Source organism: Xenopus laevis, chromosome 3S (genome assembly GCF_017654675.1).
Source record: "Xenopus laevis strain J_2021 chromosome 3S, Xenopus_laevis_v10.1, whole genome shotgun sequence".
Lineage (NCBI taxonomy): Eukaryota > Metazoa > Chordata > Amphibia > Anura > Pipidae > Xenopus > Xenopus laevis.
Window position 1 is genome coordinate 54,094,071 of NC_054376.1, and position 24,999 is coordinate 54,119,069.

At 36.6% G+C, this 24,999-nt stretch overlaps 1 protein-coding gene across 6 annotated transcripts in view; it reads left to right on the forward strand.

Moving 5' to 3' along the window:
* tcf12.S (transcription factor 12 (HTF4, helix-loop-helix transcription factors 4) S homeolog) overlaps positions 1–24,999 on the forward strand; it is a 136,467-nt gene that overhangs the window by 38,056 nt on the left and 73,412 nt on the right. For all 6 annotated transcript variants that reach the window (XM_018255465.2, XM_018255467.2, XM_018255468.2 and 3 more), the window contains exon 5: positions 6,059–6,161. In XM_018255465.2, the coding sequence (XP_018110954.1) occupies positions 6,059–6,161 (103 nt within the window). The remainder of the gene's footprint in view (positions 1–6,058; positions 6,162–24,999) is intronic.

The following is a 24,999-nucleotide window of genomic DNA, read 5'->3' on the forward strand; positions in this document are numbered from 1 at the left end:
GTGTATATTAGTTTAGTAGCTTGGGAAAATTTTATGTTTACATTTTGAAAAAAGTTTACCTTCCCTTCTCTCACAAATCAGCATTGCAATCATGCTGTTATGTCTGTTATTCTAGCTATGCTAAAACAGCATTCAGACCACAGTGGGCCAAGATCTTATTTACAACCCATTACATGGCGTTTGGTATGCAGATGTGCAATATATTATCCAGGAGGCTTGGGACCTGGGGGTTTCCAGATAAGGGATCAACAAAACTTAAATCTGCTTAAAAACATTTAAACTAGGGATACTCCGAATCCAGGATACGGTTCGGGATTCGGCCAGGATTCTGCCTTTTTCAGCAGGATTCAGATTCAGCCAAATCCTTCTGCCTGGCCACACCAAATATGAATCCTAATCCTGATTTGCATATGCAAATTAGGGGCAGGGAGTGAAATTGCGTGACCTTTTTGTCACAAAAAAAGGAAGTAAAAAATGTTTTCCCAACCCTAATTTGCATATGCAAATTTGGATTTGGTTCGGTATTCGGCCGAATCTCTAGCAAAGGATTTGGGAGTTCGGCCGAATCTAAAATTGTGGATTTGGTGCATCCCTAATTTAAACTTTGAACCCACATAATTTGAGTTTTCTCATTGGTAGTTAGTTTTGAAATTTAGCAGATGTTTATAATATACAAGTATGCACAGATTTTTCATACTAGCTTCCACAAGTAAGACTTGCCATAAATGGCATACTGGCTTATTCCTCTCATTGATCTCAAATGGCTCTATATGGCCTCTGACAGAGGTTCACATTGTTTTTTTTTTCCCACTGGCGTGTTTTTGTTTTTATTATCTCATTATATACAGTACAGATAAAATGGTAACAATTAAAGGCAATGTGTCCTGATAAAACTGTCTAATCTAATCTGAAAAACTCAAATTTTCTCTTAAATATTTTTTGTACAATGTCATTATCCAATTATGTTTATGGCAGTATATAATTAGAAGTTATTATATACTGTATAACAATATCAGTCTTAGAGAAAAAGCACAGCCGTCATAGCACAATACTGACACCAAGATGTCACCATTTTTTAAAACACTATTTCTTCTTATTTGTACCTTGTATCACAAAAAAATCTTAGCCCTGTATAATGGAAATGCTAAATGGCCTCTATAAACATTTGTTCTAAAAAGGCTTTTATTTCTTCATTAGTGTTTTGGAAAAAGATTAAAAACATTATTTTTTCCAAGTAATATTGTTTGTTATGTTAAATATCTTTATTTACTGTTGTAATGGACAACAAGTAATTTGACTGTGTTTTTGCGTTGACCCAAATACATTTTTCCTGTTACCCCTAACTGCATGTATTAACCTTGGCAGCTGCTGTTCTATCTGACATACAATTGTATAGCTGTAGCTACCAGAGCAAGCCCTCATGGTCATGATCGGGTTGTAAATGTCAAAGCAATTCTATTCATGTCTATCAGTCATCTTCATCACTAATTTTATAGCATATTAAATGGGCAGTAGGTCTATTTGGGATTCTGGACACTCCAAACAATTTTTTCAGAAACTGAATAGTAGCAAGGAGCTAGTGTTGATCCAAAGTAGTTCTGATATGACATGTCTACAGCCTTGAGTTACTGTGCCTTTAGAATCCCTACGAATTGAGGGCCACATTATAACTCCTATGGCCTATAGGCTATTATATGATGAATGTTCAGTGATTTGTGCATTAAGCATCTACGTTCTTGGTGTGAATCTGTTACTTCTGAGCCTGAGGTCCTTAATAATACAGATAAACATATAATACATTGTAATAATGTTGTCTGATCATGTTTAAAGGAGAATTCAACACATAATAAAAAAAAAACCCTGGGTAGACCCTCCTCCCTCCAGCCTACCTTCCCCCCGGGCATATGCCCCTAATTTTTTACTCCCCCCGCAGATTCTGACCTCTGAGTTCACGGCAACCATCTTCTTTCTTCTGTAATTTTTGGAAGTTTTGGCGCATGTGCAGTTGGAGTAATTTTCCAGTCCTGAACCACTGTGCATGCAGCAAATCCCGAAAATTTTCCTAACATTTTTGGAAAATTCACGTGACTTTTGGTGCATGCGCAGTGGTTTGGGACCAGAAATTTGCTCGAACTGCACATGCGCGGAAAATGCCGTCAAGACACAAAGATTACCGGAGAAGAAGAAGATGGCTGCCATGAACTCAGAGGCCAGAATCTGCATGGAGGGGTGAGTAAAAAATTAGGGCCATTTGCCCGGGGGGGGGGGGGGGAGAGGGAGAGCGGTCTACCCAGTGTAGGGGGGAGGGTTTTTTTTTTTATTACAGGTTGAATTCTCCTGGCCATAGTTGTGCAGATTTTATCTTCATATCCGATAAATGATTGTAAATCTCAATCTTTAGATCTGCAACTAATCATTTAAATTAAATAAAATAGTAAAAGATCTAATCAAACGATTTTCTGGCCGTGACCGCAATCGTATGAAATTTATGTCCAATCAACTAAACAACTGATTGCCATGATACAAAAAATGTTTGGGCGATCCACACACTGTCCGAAAATCGTACGAATTTTCGCTATGACTGAAACCATAACCATTATTAGGAAGAAGCTATAGTTCATCTTTATTTAAAGCTAAGCATGATTCAGAGACTTTTCTTAGCAGTAGATTTTTCAGGTGGAGGGCTAATACAGGCATGGGAGCTTTTATCCAGAATGCTCGGGAACCTAGGGTTTTCCAGATAAAGGGTCTTTCCGTAATTTGGATCTCAATACTTTGTCTACTAAAACATTATTAAAATTTTGAATAAGCTCAAGACGATTGTTTTGCCTCCCATAACAATTCATTATATATTAGTTGGGATTAATTACAAGGGCTGCTTTATTGTTACAGAGAAACCGTTATTACCTGTGCCACAAGCAACGTTAAGAAGACTGCGGGAGCTTAGGGATATTAATGTGTGGCTAAGAAATTGGTGTAGGGAAGAGGGCTTTGGGTTTCTAGAGAACTGGGCTGATTTCTCAATCAGCTACAGACTGTTTGCCAGGGTTGGGCTGCACCTCTTTGGGAGAGAAGATGGCTAGAAGGTTGGAGGTGACTTTAAACTAGGTGTGGGGGGGTGCAATAAGGGATTCTGTTGAAGAGATGTTAGATATTGTAGTGGGCATAGTAAGGGAAAACGGTGGATGATATAGCTATATATGTCCGTAGCTATGCATTATTTCAGACGGACAGAGGTAATAGAAAAGAAGGAGGGGTATGTCTGTTTGTTAGGTAGAATGTAAAAGTTAAGATAAAGGAGGAGGTGATGTTAAAACATGAGGGTGCTGAAGCCTTATGAGTGTAGCTCTTCACTGATTGCAATTGTCCAGCAAATTAATTGTAGAAGTATGATATAGATCCCCTAATGCAAGTGAAGAGGATGAGGCTAAGCTCCTGATACAAATAGAAACGTCTGCTAGCTTGGGAAAATTATTTATAATTGGGGATTTTAATTACCCAGAGATTGACTGAACAGCAGTACTGCCAGGACCTTTAATGGCAACAAGTTTATAAACTTGTTGCATGACAATTTTATGGCACAGGTGTTGAATAGCCAACCAGAAACCATGGTATACGAAATCTAGCTATCTGTGATGACCCAGAACCTATAGCTAATGTGCAAATAATTGAACCCCTGGGTAATCGTGGCCATAACATGATTTATTTAGTATTTGGTGCAAAAAACAAATATACATGGGAGCAACTAAAACCCTGAATTTTATAAAAGAAACTTTAAGCTCCTTATGGGCTGCCCTTCAAAGCACTGATTGGGGCTTTATGTTTTCTGCTAAAAACATGGAACAGAAATAGTTGTCATTTAAAATGTGCCAGCCCATTGTCATCTTTTTTGCAATATTTTCCTTCCCGAGCTGAAGGTCTGGGGCTTGAGCACCTGGACCCCCCTTCTTCCTGGGTAAGTCAACCCCTATGGATTCATTGCACTCAACACTGAATGTTGTCTTATTTAGATTCATTTAAATTTAAATTAAATTGTTACTGTTCTCAATTTATTCCCTTAAGAAGTAAATGTGGAAGCATTAAGAACCACCCTATGTGGCTTAATATAGAAGTAAAGAAGTTAATAGGAAAGGAGAGAAAGGCATTTCAAAACTACAAGTCTGTGGGAACAGAAGCTATAACACTATAATAAATGTTGTAAAACCGCGATCTGGAAGGCAAAGATAGTAAAGGAGGAGCACATTGTGGCAGATGCTTAGACTAACCTCAAAAAGTTTTTGAAGTATATTAATCGTAAAAAGATGTGGTTTGAGAGAGTTGCTCCTTTAAATGAAGGTTCCAGCATAGCTGTAACAGATACTGAAATGTGCTAAATCAGTTCTTTCTTCAGTGTATACATTAGAGGAGTCCGAGTTCCAAGACCCACATCATAGATTCACCAGTGGCTGACTCAGGATATGGTTCATAAAGCTTTACTAAAAATTGAACACGGCAACAGGGCCAGATGGAATACGCAGAGAGCTTAGTTCAGTTTTAGACTCGTCTCTTTTTCTGATTTTCTCAGACTCTTTCATCTGTATGGTACCTATGGATTGGAGGAAAGATGATGTAATTCCTATATTTAAAAAGGGATTACGATCTAAGCCTGGCAATTATAGGTCAGTCAGTTTGACATATGTGGTGGGCGAATTATTTGAAGGCTTTTTATCACATTAAAAATTTTGTCCTAGTGAATGTCATTATGAGAAGTAATCAGCATGGCTTTATGAAGGATAGGTCATGTCAGACAAATTTGATCACTTTTTCTATTTGGATTTTGCCAAAGCTTTTGATACAGTGCCCCAAAATTGACTGCTTTCTAAACAAATGGCTGTTGGTCTTAATTAACTCTTTTGCACATGGATAGAAAACTGGTTGCAGGATCAGGCACAGAGGGTTGTTGTTAATGGTACATTCTCTACTTGGAGTAAGGTTATTAGTTGGGTCCCTCTGTATAAGGCTCTGTATTAGGTCCACTTTTATTTAATGTGTTCATTCAGCCGAATCCTTCTGCCTGGCCAAACAAATCCAAATTTGCATATGCAAATTAGGGGCAGAGAGAGAAATCGCGTACATTTTTGTCACAAACAGAGCCTTGAGCTGTATTGAAAGCAGCATAGATTAGTGGGAGGAGCGCTGGTAAGTCCCCATCTCGAATACATGGTTTTGTTTTGGTCTGCAGTGCTTAAACAGGACATTATTGAATTAGAGATGGTCCAGAGAAGGGCAACTAAGCTGGTAAAAGGTATGGAAAATCTCCACTATAAGGAAAGATTGGCCAAGTTGGGGTTGTTCACTTTGGAGAAGAGGCGCTTGAGGGGATCAGTCACAGGATAAATGTGAGAATGTACTTCTGAAATTGGTTATACCTTCATACTTATTGATAGAAAACCCCATGTAATTAACTAGAGGTGGGAAGGAACAGGACTAAGTCCTGTGGTTTCCAAAAAAAGAAAGAGGGCATATTTTCCCAAACCTTTGAATTGTAAATGGACTATAGGGCTAGTGGGTTACTGAACACTGCAAACAATGTTGAAACCACTAAGGAAAAAGGCCACTAATGTATGTAAAGTCAACGCAAAGCAAATCCCAACAAATTCACAATACAGTAAAAATGGTGACCACTGATGTGCTAATATGTTCTTCAGTGTTGTAAATAAGGGTACAAAAACATAGAGAGCAGATAATGAGCTCCCTGCTTACAAGGACTTATATTAAAGAGTGCCTGGAAAGCTTTTGTTTTCGGAGGAAATATCACATTTGATGCTGATAAATGTTCTATCCAATACTCTTCATGTAATGTCTAAGGAATGTTATGTTGAAGCTTAGTATGTAAATAAGGCCTGTTCATTTCCACCATGCAAAATGTCTAAACTAGATAATGTCGGATATAAAGAAAGCAAAGCTAACTATATCATGAGTAGCCAATTACAACCATAAATATGAATTAGGAGCGGCATTACAGTCAATTAGCAAGGCTGCCACATAATCTTCTTAATACTCTGCTCTTTTTCCCCAGGGTTTTACAGACAGTCCTCATTACAGTGATCACTTAAATGACAGTCGATTAGGCCCCCATGAAGGATTGTCCCCAACACCTTTCATCAACTCAAATCTGATGGGTAAGTAGGTAATTCTTTGACAACAGCTCTAAAAGCCCGTTTGCCTCTGAGACATGTTTACCCCATTGTTTCTGTATGACACATTTAGCATCAGAACAATTAGGTTTTTTTTCTAGGGTTTGCATTCAAAAAGCTTAATTTTGAAGTGTTTTCCTTACAGTTGATTAATTCATTTATTGCAGATCAAAATGGAACAAATCTGTATGTTTTCAGTTAAAGCTATTTAGGGTTTTGGGTAAACTTTGCTTTTATAAGCTTACAGTGCTTTTCAGAGTACTTCTATAATCGAAATCATTGCAATTTGTGGACCGTGCCTTGTGGCTTTCTGACATTAAGCAGTAATACATAACCAGGATAAAACTACTGTAAAAATAGTATTTTCAGATGTATTATTAATAACAGGTATTTAAAGCTTCAACATATCCCACTGTACTATAAAAGGTTGTATACATACACATACAAACACATTACATACAAAGTGGGCCCTGCTCATAATTTGCATTCAGGTAAGCAGCATTCAGGAAGTAGGTAAAAGTGGTAACAGGACACTAGCAAACGCCAATTGATCTTAAACATATTAGTTAAAAGAAAATAAAGACAGAATTTAAATGGAAAAGTGTTCAGACTTTAAAGGGAAAAATATACTCCCCTGATTAAAAGGAAGCCATAATAGTTATCCTGTGCTGCAAGGACCAATTCCCCACCCCACTTAGGCTCACAGTCATCCAGAGGATGAAAATGGGTAAATTGAACAGTGTTTTTGAGAAGCATTTTTCTTGAAAATTATGACTTCTGCAGAACTGTTTGGTTATTAAGAGATCCTTTTTTCTCCTGTAGAGGTATCAACATGGTAGTAATAAGTAATTTTATTAGATTAACAAAGTCTTAAGACATTTTAAAGTATATTATGTCCATTTTTCTAAAGTTTTGTAAATGCTACAGTTGAAACATTCTTCCTTAAATGATGTTGCTTAAACTGAGCCAGTAACTACATTACTAGCTCTCAGGGTTCAGACTTTGTTTGGCAAAAAACAAAACAAAAACTTCAGTTTTCAGGTGTAAATATTTTTCTTTTTCATTGCCATTATCTCTTTAATACGGTTGCGATCCTTCAGTACTTTAAACAGCTCAGTATAGAGCAATGATAAAGATTTTGTCTAGTGGCTGAATTCAACTAAAACTGACTCTGATTCCATAGGCTCAGATCACAATGACATACAGTAAGTAGTTTGTCAGATTTGTAAGATGTACTGAGGCATGAAGCAACTACTTCCTATCTAACTGTCAGTGTCTAAACTTGTCTAATTGGTTGACGGTGTTCAATGCAACACTCAAAAGAGAGTTATTCAAAAAACCCAGAAAAATTATGTATTGTTTAGGTGGGCCTAAATAACAGCCTTGTTTACTACCAGGTAAATTCACAAATAAGCATTACATTTTCAGTTGGTTATAGTGGCAGCTGTATATTAAGCAGGACAGGCAGTACATCAAGGTAATTACTGCACTTGCACAGTCTTGTAGGTGTTTTTGTTTTGAATTGTAAATTTTACTACAGACTGATGATATTTAGAGGTATTCTATTTCTTGCCTGTGTGACCTATTTTGCATCTTTAGTACTGTCCTTTTAAGACACGGCCATGGTAATCTAAATGGATTAGCTAAATCCAAATCCTTGATGGTCTGTAATTTTCTTTTGGAACTCTTTCTGCAATGTCCGTTCCCTTCTTAATCTTTCCTAAGCATTTTGCATTTTCCTAGTAAACCAAGCCTCACATTACTTTGCTGCTGTCATCTCCTTGTGCTTTATGCACACTGTGTTTATGTAATGGGTTTTGTCTTTTATACTGAGTAAAGTGATGATGTGCCATAATATTGTGTTAAAAATAAACTGTTTTTCTTTAAATTATTTTAAGATATATAATACAATGTTGCATTAAAAAAATTATTGGGAAACCTGGTATACAGCAAGCTCTGAAATTAAGTACTTACATTTTTAGTAGAGGCCTATTTAAACATGCAATTCTTTAACTTTGACAGAGTTGCTGTATCATTTTCATAATGTAAACTTGCATAAATCCATGGTGTTTTTAATGTTAGACTGTTTGTAGCCTTAAGGTGTGGTGTTTATATAGAACGATTCCCTATCTACAACATCCCACATATAAACATACACACAAACATATAGACAAAATGATTATGGCTGCGTGAGTGCAATAACCCATTAAGCGTAACAACTAAACGGGTAAATACCCTCAGGCAGCCATTCTCATTTTGTTATGCTACCATGATTTTTCTCATAAATTGCTCCCAATATCTATAATTAGGGTGCTTCCCACTAGCAACAATTGGGTTGGCAATGATTAACCCTCTCCCAGCTTTACATTCAGAACAGAAAACTATTATCAGAACAGAAATATTATTCATGGTGCTGCAGAAAAGTGCAGACATATTTATTAATTGAATTAACAATATTTATTCAGGCCAGTGATGCACTATGAAATCACTCTGATGAGCGCTGTCAATACTCATTTTGAAATGTTGGCACAGTGTAAACTGGCTTCTGACTACTTTTTAGTGACTATTATTGGCATATGGCTTAAATTGTGTGACCAGAAGAGGGCATCATAAGAGTAAAGTTGCTTGTTGCACTAGTGGCATTTTGTTCTTACAATATATTTGCAAGAATTGTCTACTTTGCAAGTCAAGATATGCCAAAATGTGTTTTCATTTGCATGACATGGCTATTGAAATACTTCAATTTCATTAGCAGCCAATGCTTACTATTTCATTAAATTTTTTTGGTTTCGCTTTTCTAACCATCTGTAATTTTACAGCAGTTGGTATCCAGCTTTTACCAATTGTTCATAGAGCACCAATTCATTAATAAAAGTTTCATACACACAGAAACTGACGTTTCGACACCCAGCCTTTTTCAAAGTTGCAAATTCCATAATCCCCAAGATCAAGTTTATATATATATATATATATATATATATATATATATATATATATATATATATATATATATATATATATATATGTATATGTATATGTATATGTATATGTATATATGTGTATATATATATATATATATATATATATATATATATATATATATATATATAACGGATGTAATTAAGAGTGAATTTATTGAAGTTTTACAAGATGCCCCACATCAACGCGTTTCGGTTCTCCACTGTCATCAGGATGCACTCAGAATTTATCACATGGTGCTTAAATTCAAACAACCCCCAATTAGTGAATAGTGTTAATTATGTATAGTGAGCAATTTACATAGCAATAATTAGTGTATCAATATATAATTGTACACCCACTGCAATATTTCAAGCACTTATTTAAATAATGTATAAAAATTTGCAAAATAGGAAAATTCTAAAATGTGATCAAATATGATTAAAAACACCAGGCATTGGTTGCCATTGTACTGATAACATATAACTGTACAAAGTCTTATAACTTAGCAACAATGATATGGCTACATCATACCTGAAAACACACTCAAAACTGTATCAAATAGATAAGCAATATTGAATCCCTAGGGTAACATATCTTTACAATTGTATGTTATCAACCAGTAGCTGCATATTTTCAAACATAATGCTATTTAATTAATTACGTCGTACTACTTCATTGTAATAGCTATTTACTTTTTCTCGAATGGCATATATCAACACTAGCTATTAAGGCACATTCATATTTTTAGTACTCCATCAATGGGAAAAATAAATTTCTACTAATAGAATATGCTCATCGAAATATCTCATTTCTCATTACAATGTAATTAAAATAAAATTTTTACCAGTGAACCATCTTGTTCTAAAAAATCAAAGTGCAAATGATGCAACAAATGTGCAAACATATTACAAATTCTACATTACCAACAAAATTCAAATTTATAACCCACAAATAGTCCATCAAGGTTATCATTAAAACATTTTCAAGAAGCATTTGAAAAAAACGTTTACATTTACAATACATTTCATTGAGGCCCCTAGGGGCCACACTATCCAGTATCTGAATCCACTTAGCCTCCTTCTGAAAGAATTTTTTTTTTCCCCTATACCTCCACCCCCACGTTTCAGGGGGGGTACATGGTCAATCAGCACACATCGAATAGATGGAAGTGAATGTCCAAAACGATAGCACTATGTCTCTCAAGAGGAGTCTCAGCTCTCAGAGGCCAAGGCTGTGCGTATGGTAGACCGGTGGTTATTCATATGGATTTAAAATGTTATGTTACATTTCCCCCTGCAAAATAAGAGCCATGCAAGCATATAATACAGTACACTATATGCTCAGAGAGGCAAGTTATCGTATTTCATATCTCTTGTGACTATGTGTGTGAGAAAAATCTGATCCAGTTAAAAGAAAACCACAAGTGATGCATTTATTTACTATATATAGTCCCAGAAGGGACTGAAACGTAACGTTGGCTGTATATGCACCTTTGAATACAAACTTTTGACTTGTTTCACCAAAATTCTCAGTTTTGCTGGTCTTTTTGAATGATATATATATATATATATATATATATATATATATATATATATATATATATATATATATATATATATATATATATATATATATATATATATAATGTGTGTGTGTGTTGCTAACCTGCTTTCCTTTAAACTGAACAGGGGAACTGCATTTTATTTTCACTTTAAGTATTTCTAAATATATTAAGGGCACTATGGGTTAAAATGCACAGTGGTGCCTGCCCGCTATTCAAGTTTTCTGTGTGTAAAATGCAGATAATCCAGTATAATTTTTCATAACTGCTGTTAGCACTTATAAGATCCTTGCAAAAACAGGAGGAATTATACGTCAAGAGGATGTTGTTATTTTGAGTATTATGCTCAACCATAAGCGTATTTGCCTGGAGAGATAGTGGATTATAAAGTGTCACTGTCTTTCATGATGGAGCTCTTAAACACTTTAATGATCTTGTACTTTGCAGAAGAGAGAAAATTCTAACAAGGGTTGATAATGATTCAATAATGAACAATTTACTGCAGAAAGATGCATTTCCATATTCATTTAGTTATTTTTGAAGTGTGCTGTGCATGCAGTAAAGCTATAATATAGCATTTCTCTTATGTTTCAACTAATGAATTCTAGAATTATTCTGTTGATTCAAAGGCACAGGGCTAGGGATTCTGTTTTTAAATGAAATGAAAAGCATGCCATATATTTTCTTGATGGTGAGCGATTAAAATCAAATAAATTATTAAATAAAGGCTAACCAGTAGAATATCCTTTTTTAGTTTTGACCACAGATGTGATTCTGTTCCAGTGGTCCTGTTAAAAGTTAATCTTGTTTGTAGGTTAAAGCTAATAGTTACATATTGTACAAGCTGTTTCATATCTTTGAATTATTTATCATCTTACTATATGGCTCTTTTCATCTGACTCCCAATAAAATGACTGCAATTTTTAGTAACTTGTCATTATTTTCTACTTGTTTTTTTTTTTTGGGAGGGGGGGATACAGTGATGTGTGCTTTAGCATCAAAATGTATTTCAAGTTCATGATTTGTTTCCCAGACTTTTCTCAAGAAGAGACACAATAACGAAACTCCTGTCATTCTCAAAGAAAGTCTCCAGGGTAACCATTAACCCACCAGAGACCAACAAACATTCTGTTGGTGACTGGTTTCCCAGAATGCCAGCAGGCACAGAAAAATAAACACTGCTGTGAATTGGTTGTGTTTCCCTATCCATTTTCCCTATGGACTAAAACCCCAGCCCCCTACTTAACTGATTTCCATCTTTCCCACTCCCTCCCTGCACAGTCTATTACACTCCATATCAACTTGCTATAAGAATGCAGAGTTACACAGCAGGGTTCAGCTGCTTAAGAAAATGGCGATAGCGTTGTGAACTATGTTTGATGTAAGATATTGGGGGAGGCTGTGGTTTGGGGGGGATGAGTTTTCCTTTAAATCAGTTGGGTGGGATTATTAAAGGGATCCTGTCATCGGAAAACATGTTTTTTTCAAAACGCATCAGTTAATAGTGCTACTCCAGCAGAATATCAAAAGAGCAAACAGATTTTTTTATATTCAATTTTGAAATCTGACATGAGACTAGACATTTTGTCAATTTCCCAGCTGCCCCCAGTCATGTGACTTGTGTCTGCACTTTAGGAGATAAATGCTTTCTAGCAGGCTGCTGTTTTTCCTTCTCAATGTAACTGAAGGAGTCTCAGTGGGACATAGGTTTTTACTATTGAGTGTTGTTCTTAGATCTACCAGGCAGCTGTTATCTTGTGTTAGGGAGCTGCTATCTGGTTACCTTACCATTGTTCTTTTGTTTGGCTGCTGGGGGGGGGAAGGGAGGGGGTGATATCACTCCAACTTGCAGTACAGCAGTAAAGAGTGATTGAAGTTTATCAGAGCACAAGTCACATGACTTGGGGCAGCTGGGAAATTGACAATATGTCTAGCCCCATGTCGGATTTCAAAATTGAATATAAAAAAATCTGTTTGCTCTTTTGAGAAATGGATTTCAGTGCAGAATTCTGCTGGAGCAGCACTATTAACTGATTCATTTTGACAGATGACAGTATCCCTTTAAAGAACAGTGGGAGGTGCAGTAGGAGACTCAACTTTTTATACTTTTTGTTCAGGTCATTAGAGAGTCAATCCATTCACAGAAATGTGCCAAAAGATTGCTGACTTAATTATAGTACAGACAGTTCATAACAAAGTAACCTTTACATCATATAAGGGATAATGTATCTCCTTTTGCACAATATACTGTATGTATACTAAGACTGCTGCCACATGATCAATAAGAAAAATACATTTATATACAGGGATAGAGATGGCCAGTCAAAAAAAGGGCCATGGTTACCACGAAACAGCCCCCACTTCCATGGGCACATTAATCAAAAGTACAAAAAAGGAAAAAGTGTCCCGTAACTCGTACTTCCATAAAAATCTACTTTATTCAAAAGTCATATTAAAAGAATAACAAACATACAGACCCTCAGGTACTTTATCATAGGCAATCATAGCACCATGCTAATAGACAGAATTTAAACCCTAATAAGTCCCTACCATAAAGATATAAAACCAATCCAAAGTTGCCATGTATTACTCAATTAAAGAGCAATATTATGCACATACACTTCTGGGGTTCTATTCCTTGATCCGTGTGTAATCAGTCTAAATAATAACATAAAATACAAAAAGTTAAAGCAAAATGTAAAATCCATATTATCAACCAAAATTTTTAGTACTAATAACAGTAAGTACCCTAAATGTTAAATATGAGGGTAAAAGCTCCAAATGTAGTAATATAAATAGTTATGAATAAATAATTTTAATTACCTCATGACTTCCTCAAAAACACGACTCTATTTTCCATATATCTAGATCCTATATAATGTAATAGCATTAATAGTCTATAGGTCCTTTCATTAAGGGTCATATGATCGACAGTTTAAATCCAGAACTGGTGCTAGCCTCCCAGGTTTCTGCCTTTTAACAGCCGCCTTTCACTTCGGGAGGAGCCCTCAGCTGATTGGATGCTGCCAGATCTTAATAAGAGAGGAGCCAAGCAGGGGTTTTGGACGAGCAAAGGGGCACGGTCGTTATCAATGTTTTTGGATGGAAGGCACAGTTCTTGGAATAGTCAAAGCGTAGTCAGGCAGGCCAGGGTCGGTGCAGGCACAATACTAGCAAGGTCAGACAGGCAAGGTCAGATTGGCAAAGGTCAATACCAATAGAATCCTCAGGCAGGAGTCAGGATTAGCAGAGTTCAGGATAGTCAGGCAGGCAAGGGTCAATATTGGCAGAGTTCAAAGTAATCAGACAGGCAGGGGTAAAAACCAGGAATCAAACACAATATAACACACCCAGGATATTAGCAAATAGAACCTAACAACGAGCAATGAGTTTGAGTAAGCAGTCCCTTTAAAGGGGAAGGAAACCTTGTCGGTGCAAACCCCCCACCCCTGCTCCCGTTTGTTGCCCACCCTCCCTCCTCCCCCCTGGCCTACCCGTCCCGCTGGGCAAATGCCCCTAACTTGTTACTTACCCTTCTGCGCAGGTCCAGTCCAGGGAGTTCACAGACGACATCTTCTTCCACGCGATCTTCTTCCTACTTTGAACGGCGCATGCGCAGTAGGATCATTTCGCCGGTACGATCTACTGCGCATGCGCATGACTTTTGGCGCATGCGCAGTAGATCCATACCGGCGAAATGCTCCTACTGCGCATGCGCCAAAACGCCGTTCACAGCAGGAAGAAGATCGCGTGGAAGAAGATGTCGTCTGTGAACTCCCTGGACTGGACCTGCGCAGAAGGGTAAGTAACAAGTTAGGGGCATTTGCCCAGCGGGAGGAGGGAGGGTGGGCAACACACGGGAGGGGGGGAAGGTTTTTGCGCCATCTAGGTTTCCTTCACCCTTAAATTAAACATGTCACGTCAAGTTCATAACTAAGATGAAGTGGCAACCGTATGCAAATAAAAGATCCAAAACACTTCTGATCTCCCCCTAGATCTAGATCTCCCCCTCTCTCCCCAGAGCTTACTTTTTCAACCCCTTGAACTGAGAATAAAGTTGTATTACTCCTATTACATTGTGCAAAATGGCTTGTAATATTACTCTTTTCCACCGTGCATGGATTTTTTTTATTTGACTTGAATGAACTTTAGGCATGTTATAAAGTAGACGACTGTGGGAGTATTACAGTTTATATATTCCTTTATGTTACAACTTTTATCCGTCGCTGTTGATTTAAATTCCCTTGACACTTTCCTATGTTGACAAGTCACACACCTACGACTGCCACACCTATAACTACCAGTAATTCCTAAGGGATTTTTTTCTTTTATTCTATCTTCCCTAAATAGACTTGGTGATAAATCCTTTAGTGTATTAGCCCGTCTAGGGACACTATTTATACCTGGCTTTAATAGCCTATGGAAATCATAATCTCCATAAGGTATATTTCTTAATAATATCAAAAATTACATTAAACGGTCTACTGTAACTTGTGACAAATGTAACCCTGTCCAGGCCTATTTTCTGTTTCCTATCTGATCTTACACAATTCAGGAATCTTTTTCCCATATTACATGCCTGTTCTTGAAAGGCTTTATCTGTTGAACAGTTCTGCATAACCTTAGGAACTGTCCAACAGGTATCCCCTCAATCAGATTTCTCGGGTGGCAGGATGCATGTAAAAGCATATTCCCATTACACGGTTTACAAAATATTGTCATGTATATCCTTCCCTACTGTACTAGTACATCCAAAATTTCCATATTCTTTTTTCTAATTTGGCTGGTAATTTTTACATTTAACTCATTTTAGTTTATCTCCTGAACAAAGCACTCAAAGCTCTTTTGATTCCCTGCCATGTGCATAGTAGATTGTCGATATAGTTTTGGCAGTGTCGGACTGGGGGGGGGCACCGGGCCTGCAGCCTTAGGGCCCCCCCACACCAACCCTAACCCCAACAGCAAACTTCTCTCTGCAGCCAATTCTCTCCCCCACCCTGTGCACATATTTCAGACGATGCAGGAAAGAAGAGGAATTGCAGAAGCCGGTCTGGGCCAGCGGGGCTGAAAAGAGCCAGGGCCCACTGGATTTTTTCCGGTGTCCATCCGGCCCAGTTCAACTCTGAGCATAGGTACATTCTTCTTCTAACAAACTCAAATTTGCCAGGGCCAGAAAGTCTTTGCGACAAATTCTATATTATAGATACTACAATAGATACTCCAACATTTTTTACAGGGCACTATTACTAATACAGGTGTGGTACCTGTTATCCAGAATACTTGAGAATAATTGTGATTTCCCTCCCTGATCCGGTTCGGCCGGGCAGAAGGATTTGGCCGAATCTGAATCCTGCTGAAAAAGGCTGAATCCTGGATTTGGTGCATCCCTGCACTTCATACCTTAGGTCTACTAGAAAATCATGTAAACATTAAGTAAACCTAATAAGCTGGGTTTGCTTCCAGTATGGATTTAATGTATCTTAGTTTGAACCAAGTACAAGGTACTGTTTTATTATTAAAGAGAAAAAGGAAATAACTTTTACTCATTTTGATTATTTGGATAAGATTGTGTGTGTGGGAGAAGGCCTTCCTGTAATTTTGGAGCTTTCTGGATAATGGGTAAACGGTACTTGTGACATTAATTCTTAAATTTTAAGAACTAGCACATGCCAAATTAAAATTTTAATTTAAAAAGATTTTGAGTTTAGCCTTGCCGTTTTGTCCTTAGTTTATATATTGAGAAAAACATAATGTGCAGCTTGTTTTATAATATCTGATGTCTATTGGCTCATAATCTTTCATGTTCACTATGAAAATTGCTCTGTATCTATAGCCTGTCTTCTCTGAAAAGGTTGTTAAGGATAGACAAGGAATAGTCTAAAAGATCATTTTGGTTATTGCCTTTTCGATTCTGGTAGCAATGTGTGCCACTTATGGCAGTCGCCTGAAAGCACTTGTGCAAAGCTTGGAGTAAGATTGTCATATAGAAACCGGGTTGGACCTGGCCGGCAGGACACTGGGAAAAAACCCAGTGGGTCCCCAGCTCTTTTGGGCCCCGCCAGCCCAGATCCGCCCCTGGATCTGCAGGATTCGTCTTGCCACAACTTCCCTTTTTAGGGCAGTCGCAGCAAGGGGGTCAGCAGGGGGCAGAGGGAGGCCCTGGACAGCAGCCCCGGTGGGCCCCGGGTCCCCAGTCCGATCCTGCAAAGAAAAGCACACAACATTCTTAATCGATTGTTGCCCCCTGGTCAACAAACAAACCCAGAAGTTGATGATTATTTTATTATTTACACATCCCCCATACAAAACAGCCACAATCAGCTGGATTATTCTTAAACTCATGAATTCTGCCTTTAAGAGGAATAGGCAGATCAATCTCATTAATTTCTCAACTTTTTTTATTATTTAAAGAGCCCTGCACATCCCTTAAAATGAATTGTGCTCACATTAAAAATATAGCGCTCATCTGGTTTTCATTTTCCTTTCATAAAAGCTAATGGGTTTCCAAGAAATTAAATTATACAGTCATTTAGTGGGAGCACTAAGTGCATGGCATTTTAAAACCCTATTGGTTTCAATCCTTAAGGAGATCATGCAGGTTCAACCTCTACTTTATAATTAGACTAAGAAAGTACTATTGAAGTAATTATTTTAAATTATAGAGAATTAGACCTCACGCTAAGGACGGGTGCAAACAATACTAAAATAGTTGATGACTATTACAGGTTATAGGAACTGTTATCCAGAATGCTTGGGACCTAGAGTTTCCCTGATAAGGAATGTTTTCCATAATTTGGGGTCACCAAAGAGTAATTTAAACATTAAATAAACTCAATAGGATTGTTTTGCCTCCAATATGGATTCATACAAAGTCTCTCTTTTTATATTATTTGTGGCAAAAGACTTTTTTAATTATAGTAAAGAACGTTCATTAAATAACCTTTACAGCATATAAGGGATACTGTATCTCCTTTTGTACAATATGTGTATATTAAAGCTACACATTGGTGTGTGTGCACCCTTTGCCAGGACAATGTATTAGAGCTGTCAAATTAATGGACTCTGACACTAAACTGTACGTAGAGAGGCCGCTTGCTGATGAAAGATAGTGAAGATTACGTGGATTATTTCAGAAATGATGCAGAATTTTTAATTGATTATATTTAAAACTTGTGTTACATTTTTATCGAATTTCACCTTTAAATAAATTGATTGAACTATATCTCGATACACCAAAAGTAGTCCGTTCTCCTTAGACTGCTAAGGAATATACATTGGCGCTCATTGCACTCAAAAAGGCATATATTAAAGCTGCTTAATCTTCCTATTTTGAGCACAGTGCACTTTTGTCTCACGGATTAATTTTATACATTAATTACTTAATTGAGGGGTCAAAATAAGATTGTTTTTATGTATTTTTAAGTATGTATTGAATTTTGAGTAGGCTAGCCAGTCACTTATGAAATGTATTTTATTTTTTTATCTGAAGTTAATACTCCAACATTTTTTACAGGACACTATTTTATTAATAATAGGTATTGCTTGTTATTATTATAATATTCATACCAGTATACCCAGGGACAAATTGTTTTACTGATTGTGTGTTTAATCAATTATTACAACTCAGTCTATCAAAACGCATATATTGTGCTATGTGTGTTAATTAATATCACAATGGCATTAGGGGCATCTAGATTGTTGCTGTCATCCAGCAGAAAACCGTGGTCTGTAGATTGCCTCTCTCCACTTGTCATCTCTTCTAATGTGACTGATGCACAAGTAGCTCTGATTGACACACATGAAGTCAGAGTTTAAACTGTCAACATTCTGTATGCATCCTGTCATTAAAGATGTCCTCCATTCAAAAGCCGATTTTCTGCATAGTGAAAAAAATGCAGTTATAAACAATGTCCCAATGTGCAAACATTTAAAGGGCAAGTCAACCCCAAAATAAAAATATTGCCTAAAAATAAAAAAACAAAACACAATTCTAAAGCGAATTTCCAATATACATTACAGTACTTTTAAAGTTATTTGTAAAAGCACTTGCTATTGAAAGCAGCATTTCCTTAATTCCTGGTTGTTCATTTTTAAACAATGTCGCAAAAGTCTTCCTTGTGTCAGCTGCCTTGTCTTTAATTGTATCAACAGTCTGATCCAACAGGGCAGAGAATAGAAAGGGACAGACAAACACCGCTTTCAATAGCAATACATATACAAATAACTTAAAAACACTGGAAATTTTAGGTATTTGTATTTCAGTTATTTTATCCCTTTCTGTTTTCTGTGTCAGAGGCTTAAAACAATGCAACACCGTCGGGTGTCTTCCAACTGTATTAATCAGCTGGCTTGCACCATCGTTTCAGGAGTTAGAGCCAAGAGTGCAGAGAATGTAAAGAGACACAAACTGCTTTCAAAAGCAATTATATTTAAGAATAGCTTTAGATCTTATCTTTAAAACCATTGAAAATGTGTAACGAATGTATATTGGAACGCTTCTTACAATTATTTTTTCGTTCAGTATACAAATGGTTGGAGGGCCCTTTCAAATAATAAGGATGCACTGAATCCAGGATTTGGTTTGGGATTCAGCCAAACCCCAGTACTTTTTGCAAGACTTGGCTGAATCCTTAGCGTTTGACTTAACACTTACTGTGATGCTAAATCTTTGTACAAAGGTGGTTTAAATAATATTTATCTCAAATTTAAATATACAAATAATGATTCAGTTCAGGACTCAACCAGATCTTTTGTGGAGGATTTGATATTCAGCTAAATCAAAAAATTATGGATTGCCTCTTCTCCCTAATCCAAGTCCCAACCTGATATAAAACTCTCTTCACCGTGCAACTTCCCAAATATAATTATCAAGGAAAAACATCCTAAATATGAATGCTAAGGGTTTCCCAAACAGTTTGATGGCCATTGTGCATAGGATTGCCAAAATATATGGCATGTATAGACCCCCAAATTTAAATTGTGCATACATATTTAATACTAAAAATGTACTGCCTGTTTAATGTATGAACCCCAGATCATATATTTTAAGAAAGTACACTTTCTGCCAAACCCAAAATGGATAAATATGACTTTCTACTCTAAACTACCAAATTGCAAAGCTATAATTAGTTATTCTGATAATGTTTCTGAAAATTGACTCAAAGCTTGTATTTTACCCCATAATAATCACATTGCATAACCTACCAACATAAAACAACGTAAATATGAACTCAAGGTTATTAATATACAGTTTGACGCCCAATATGCATAGATTTACCAAACTCTGTGGTGTGTAGAGGCACCCAAATAAAAATCTGCAGATTAATTTTCACTGCTGACACTGGCTGCTGCAGAAACAAATACCAGGTATGTATATTATGTATCATAAAACAAAAGGGCCCCTAGAAAACCATATGTTTTCAGAAAGTGCAAATTCTTTAGATTATGGGAAAATAATTCTTTATACTGCAAACTACTACAAAGCTATGGTAATCATATTGATATTTCTGAAAATTGTTGCCAATCTTGTATTTTATCCTAGCATTATTAGTAAAAAAATGTTTTATTTTAATTGTTGAATGTAAATATATATTTTTTGTGTGATATCTGTCCATTTGATTATTAAATATATAAGATGCTAGCTAATATATTTAATAAATGTAATTCTATTATTTATCTCTATACTGGTGGTAACAGCAAGTAATCACTGCTGCCAGTGTATGTGCAGGTGATTAGCCATTGGCCGACGTTGCCCTTTACATTCAATTGGAAGGGTACAAGCAAAGTAGAGGCCAGTACTATTGAAAATAAAAGAAATTGCTAGTACTTAAACTGCCACTTCTGCAAATAACTACTTTTATTATGCTGTTGCTCATGACCTGTATTGTGAGACCAATATTTAATTTAACTTACCTAGCTAAAAGATAGCGGAACAACAGATGTCCAAGACCAGTTAGAGTTAGGCTTAATTGGGGACACCAGAATACACACATTCATACAGTCTTTGAAGGTGCACATAGCCTCTAAACTTACATCCAGCAATGGCAATTGATATTGCATTCATATTACTAATGTAGAAAAACACTATAAATAATAATTAAAATAGAAAGTAATTGAAAAAAGTTTTCATTTCTGGTGAAATATCTGAAAACAACTGAGCTGAAAATAGTTTTGAAAGGTAAACAACCCCTTTAAAAGTGTTTTATGTTTTAATATATTAATTGCTATTGAACTCTTGTCTGTTCTTTGTTTCTGCACTGCCGTTTTCAACTATTTAATCAGTGTTGCAGAAGCTTGCTGATTAACAGACCAGTGAAAAAGCATGCAACACATTGTGGAAATTAGAGTGTTGGTTCGAAAGGGGTAGATAAGTATTGCTTCAGCTGCAATTAAATGTAAAAATAACTTTGAAACCACTGAAATTGCTAAAGTATATAAAGCATTCTTTTCAGTTTTCATTAAAATACAAGTAGAACCCTCTTTCTATGTTTTTCAGGGGGCCAGAAAAATTGGTGTAAAATAAAGAAAATACATTATTTCCTTATTGGAGGGACCACAAAAAAAGTGTAAAATGTGGGGAAATGTTAAATGAGGGAATGCAAACGTTTCACTCTAGTTACAGAGCATAACCTGATATCCAGAATGCTTGGGACCTGGGGGTTTCCAGATAATAGGCCTTTCCATAATTTTGAAACTTCATACCTTAGGGCTCTTACACATGTCGTTTTTTTCCTGTGCTTCCATTCAGCCACAGGGAAGCGCAGGCGTAGACGCGCTAAATTATTGTGAAGGGGGCTGTACTCAAACAGATGCATGTACCTGTATGTGCCGAACACAGGTGAAATGCAACATGCCGCGTCCCACCTGTGTTTGGCAATTACATGCATCTGTGTGTGAGTACAGCCCCCTTTCGCAATAATTGAGTGTGTCTACTCCTGCGGCTGAACCGAAGAAAGCCCAACACGTGAGCGCAGGAAAAAATGGCCGTGTGTAAGAGCCCTTAGTCTGCTAATAATAATTTAAACATTACATAAACCCATCAATAAAAACCAAACTATTTTCCTGCCAATAAGGAGTAATTATAGCTTTGTGAGGATCAACTAAAAGATACTGATCGATTATTACAGAGATAAAGGAAATACAGTATGTTTTCACATAATAGTGAGCTTTCTTTATAATGGGTTTGCGCATAACGGATCATATACCTGTATTTCTGTTGTATTCACTTATAATGATGATGTTGTCTTTTTAAAGATGCACAAACCAAACTGCTTTATCCACTTGCCTCTGGCACCAGCTGTCAAAGACCTGACTGCCTGTGGCATAGATTTTACATTTCCGGCTTTATGTTTCATCTATGCCGTGCAGCTTGTTTACTGGCCTCACATAAGGAGACAAGTTCCAGGAGCTGCAGAAGGGAAGGGTTTAACTCTTTCCCTGCCAGCTTTTTTTTTTTTTTTTTTGCATGCTAAATGTCACACTGGGAACAGCACATTGCCTGGCAAGTCTTTTGTGTCATGGTGTTATACGCTGCCTAGTTTTTGTGTGTGAATGCTTGTGTTGGTAGTCTTTTTTTTCTAAATTGGCTCTAGGAACTATGATCCACTTTTTTCATCAAGGTTGCCAGATGAGCAGATTTTTGCTTGATTTTGGCCCTGACCAGCTACTGACTTGATCAGGGTTGGCAGAGTTGACAGAGCTATGCTATTGTCCCATGTATGTCAAGCTTAATGTAAGGAAAGTCCACCATCTACAAATTGCTGTTGTTACTGAACAATGCTGATCTGGTGTAAAATACTCCTAAGTATTTCATCTTCATTGGTGTGACTACATTTCTGCAAAAAAAAGGAGCAAAATGTTAGGGGGATTTTTTCTTTAGTCTTTAGCGGAGGCTGCACATTTACGGATATTGGGAGAGTCTGAAATTTGGAATAATCCTTGTTCTCAGTGCCTTAAAGGGATTATGCCATGATTTTTATGATGTAGTTTTATTTCTAAATTACACTGTTTACACTACAAAAAATTAACTCTACAATATAAAATTTCATTCCTGAACCAGCAAGTATATTTTTTTTAGTTGTAATATTGGTGTGTAGGCAGCCATCTCCAATCATTTTGCCTGGTCATGTGCTTTCAGAAAGAGCCAGAACTTTGGGATGGAACTGCTTTCTGGCAAGCTGTCGTTTCTCCTACTCAATGCAACTGAATGTGTCGCAATGGGACCTTGATTTTACTATTGAGTGCTTTTCTTAGATCTACCAGGCAGCTGTTATCTTGTGTTTGGGAGCTCCTGTCTGGTAACCTTCCCATTGTTTTGTTGTTAGGCTGCTGGGAAAAAAGAGGCAGTACAGCAGTAAAGAGTGACTGAAGTTTATCAGAGCACAAGCCACATGTCTAGCCCCATGTTAGATTTCAAAATTAAATATAAAAAAATGTTTGCTCTTTTCAGAAATGGATTTCAGTGCAGAATTCTGCTAGAGCAGCACTATTAACTGATGTATTTTAAATTATTTTTTTTCCCATGACAGTATCCCTTTAATTTAAATGGAGAAGACATCTCACTTCATTTGCTTCTATTTTATTATAACTGTATTGGACACTTTAAAAGGGACAATAAAGCAAACAAATGGGCCCACCCCCCTCAATGGACCCACCCCCCTCAATGGACCCACCCCCCTCATGCTCCCTGTGCTACATATTTTGTGCTGGAGCAGTTCAAGGTTTTCATTTTCAAAAAACAGAATTTGATCTCTTGAAGTTACCAGTAGTAGCTTTTTTCCTATCCCTGGCAACTTGTGGAGCACTGCCATCTGAGGCCAATTTCTAAATTAGCTTCATGGCAGCTGTCCCCCTGATCATACAGAAATTTGGAGATAGGAATGGTACATATTTGTGGTGCAGAAGTTAATGATAATCCTGCTCATCCCTTTTGAGATTGTTAGCTGTCATAATATGCACAAAAATATTTGCTAACACTCACTGTAGGTGTCCAGCTGTTAAGTCTGCAACTGTATCTTTGGAGATTCATGTTGGAAATGAAATCCAAATGTGCCGGCAGCCTGTTACATTAAGAAAACATGAATTTGTTACTGCTGCTGAAGGATTCTTAAAGTACTGCCAGGTGTTATTCCGGTTGAGTGCATCTCCATGCCTTTGTGAATGCTGTTTTCATTTTTAATCATTCTTAATATTCTTAAAAAGATCTATAATGTTGCTTTCATTACCAGTACTTGTGTTTCAAGCTTACAACATATTAAAGTATTTTATTAGTGCAGTCACTTTTTTCTTTTGCAAAAGAATCTTATGGAGGAAAGTAATAAAAGACGATTTGCACAAAAAAAAATCGCATTCCGCAATGTAATATTCTCCCTTAAACTGTTATTGCCTTGTGAATTTTAACTGTGCACTTGAATTGCTTGAAGTTGTCGTAATCTTCTGGAGCAAGAATAACTTTTTCAGTAAGAACTTTTATTCACTGTGCACAGGCGCAAACTTTACAATTCACACACCTTCTTCCACTGTCGGAAGAGGTTTCTAAACAGTTTCCAGGTTTGCATAGGCTATATTAAATTTGTGCAAAGGAAAATTTGTTCGCATGTGAATATATTTCCGTTTACCGACTTATTACATTCTCTCATTAAAGACATATTACGCTATGGCAGGGAAGTATTTTGCATTGTTGACATGGCAGCTACTACCACAGTCCGTTAAATATTTCTAAATACAGTAGTAAACTCATTTTATTGGATTCCTTCTGTTAAAAAAGACATTTCTTGGATCAAGGATAAGTTTGCCAACAGAAGGACAACAAGCTTCATTGGTGTTAACAACTCTTTTCAGTCTCTCATGTGATTATCCTATGGCCTGGAACTCAGCCATTCTTTGCAGATCCATTCAGAAAATAAGGAAGAGAAGAAAACAATTGTTAAGTAAAATCAGGACTTGTATTTCATTGCCAGTAGAACTCTAGCCCATTTGCATTATTTATATCCTATCATATATGATTTTTACATACCTTCAAAAATCGTTAAACATGGATATCCTCCATTTAAAGGGGATGTTCAGTTACAGTGGAGCCCACAACAGAATGACTACTAGGACTAGTCTACATAGGTGTCAAACTGCCCAAGTTAAGCTCTAAATAGTAACCCATTAACATTAACAGTATTCTACATGTTAGAAAATGAAAAAAAAAAATTCTTTGTTTTGAAATCTTTATATAATAACATATGCCCTCATAGAAAAACCTTTTAGCTCCCAAAGGGGGTCTCTCTTCTTGTCACATCTTGTATGTCATTTTGG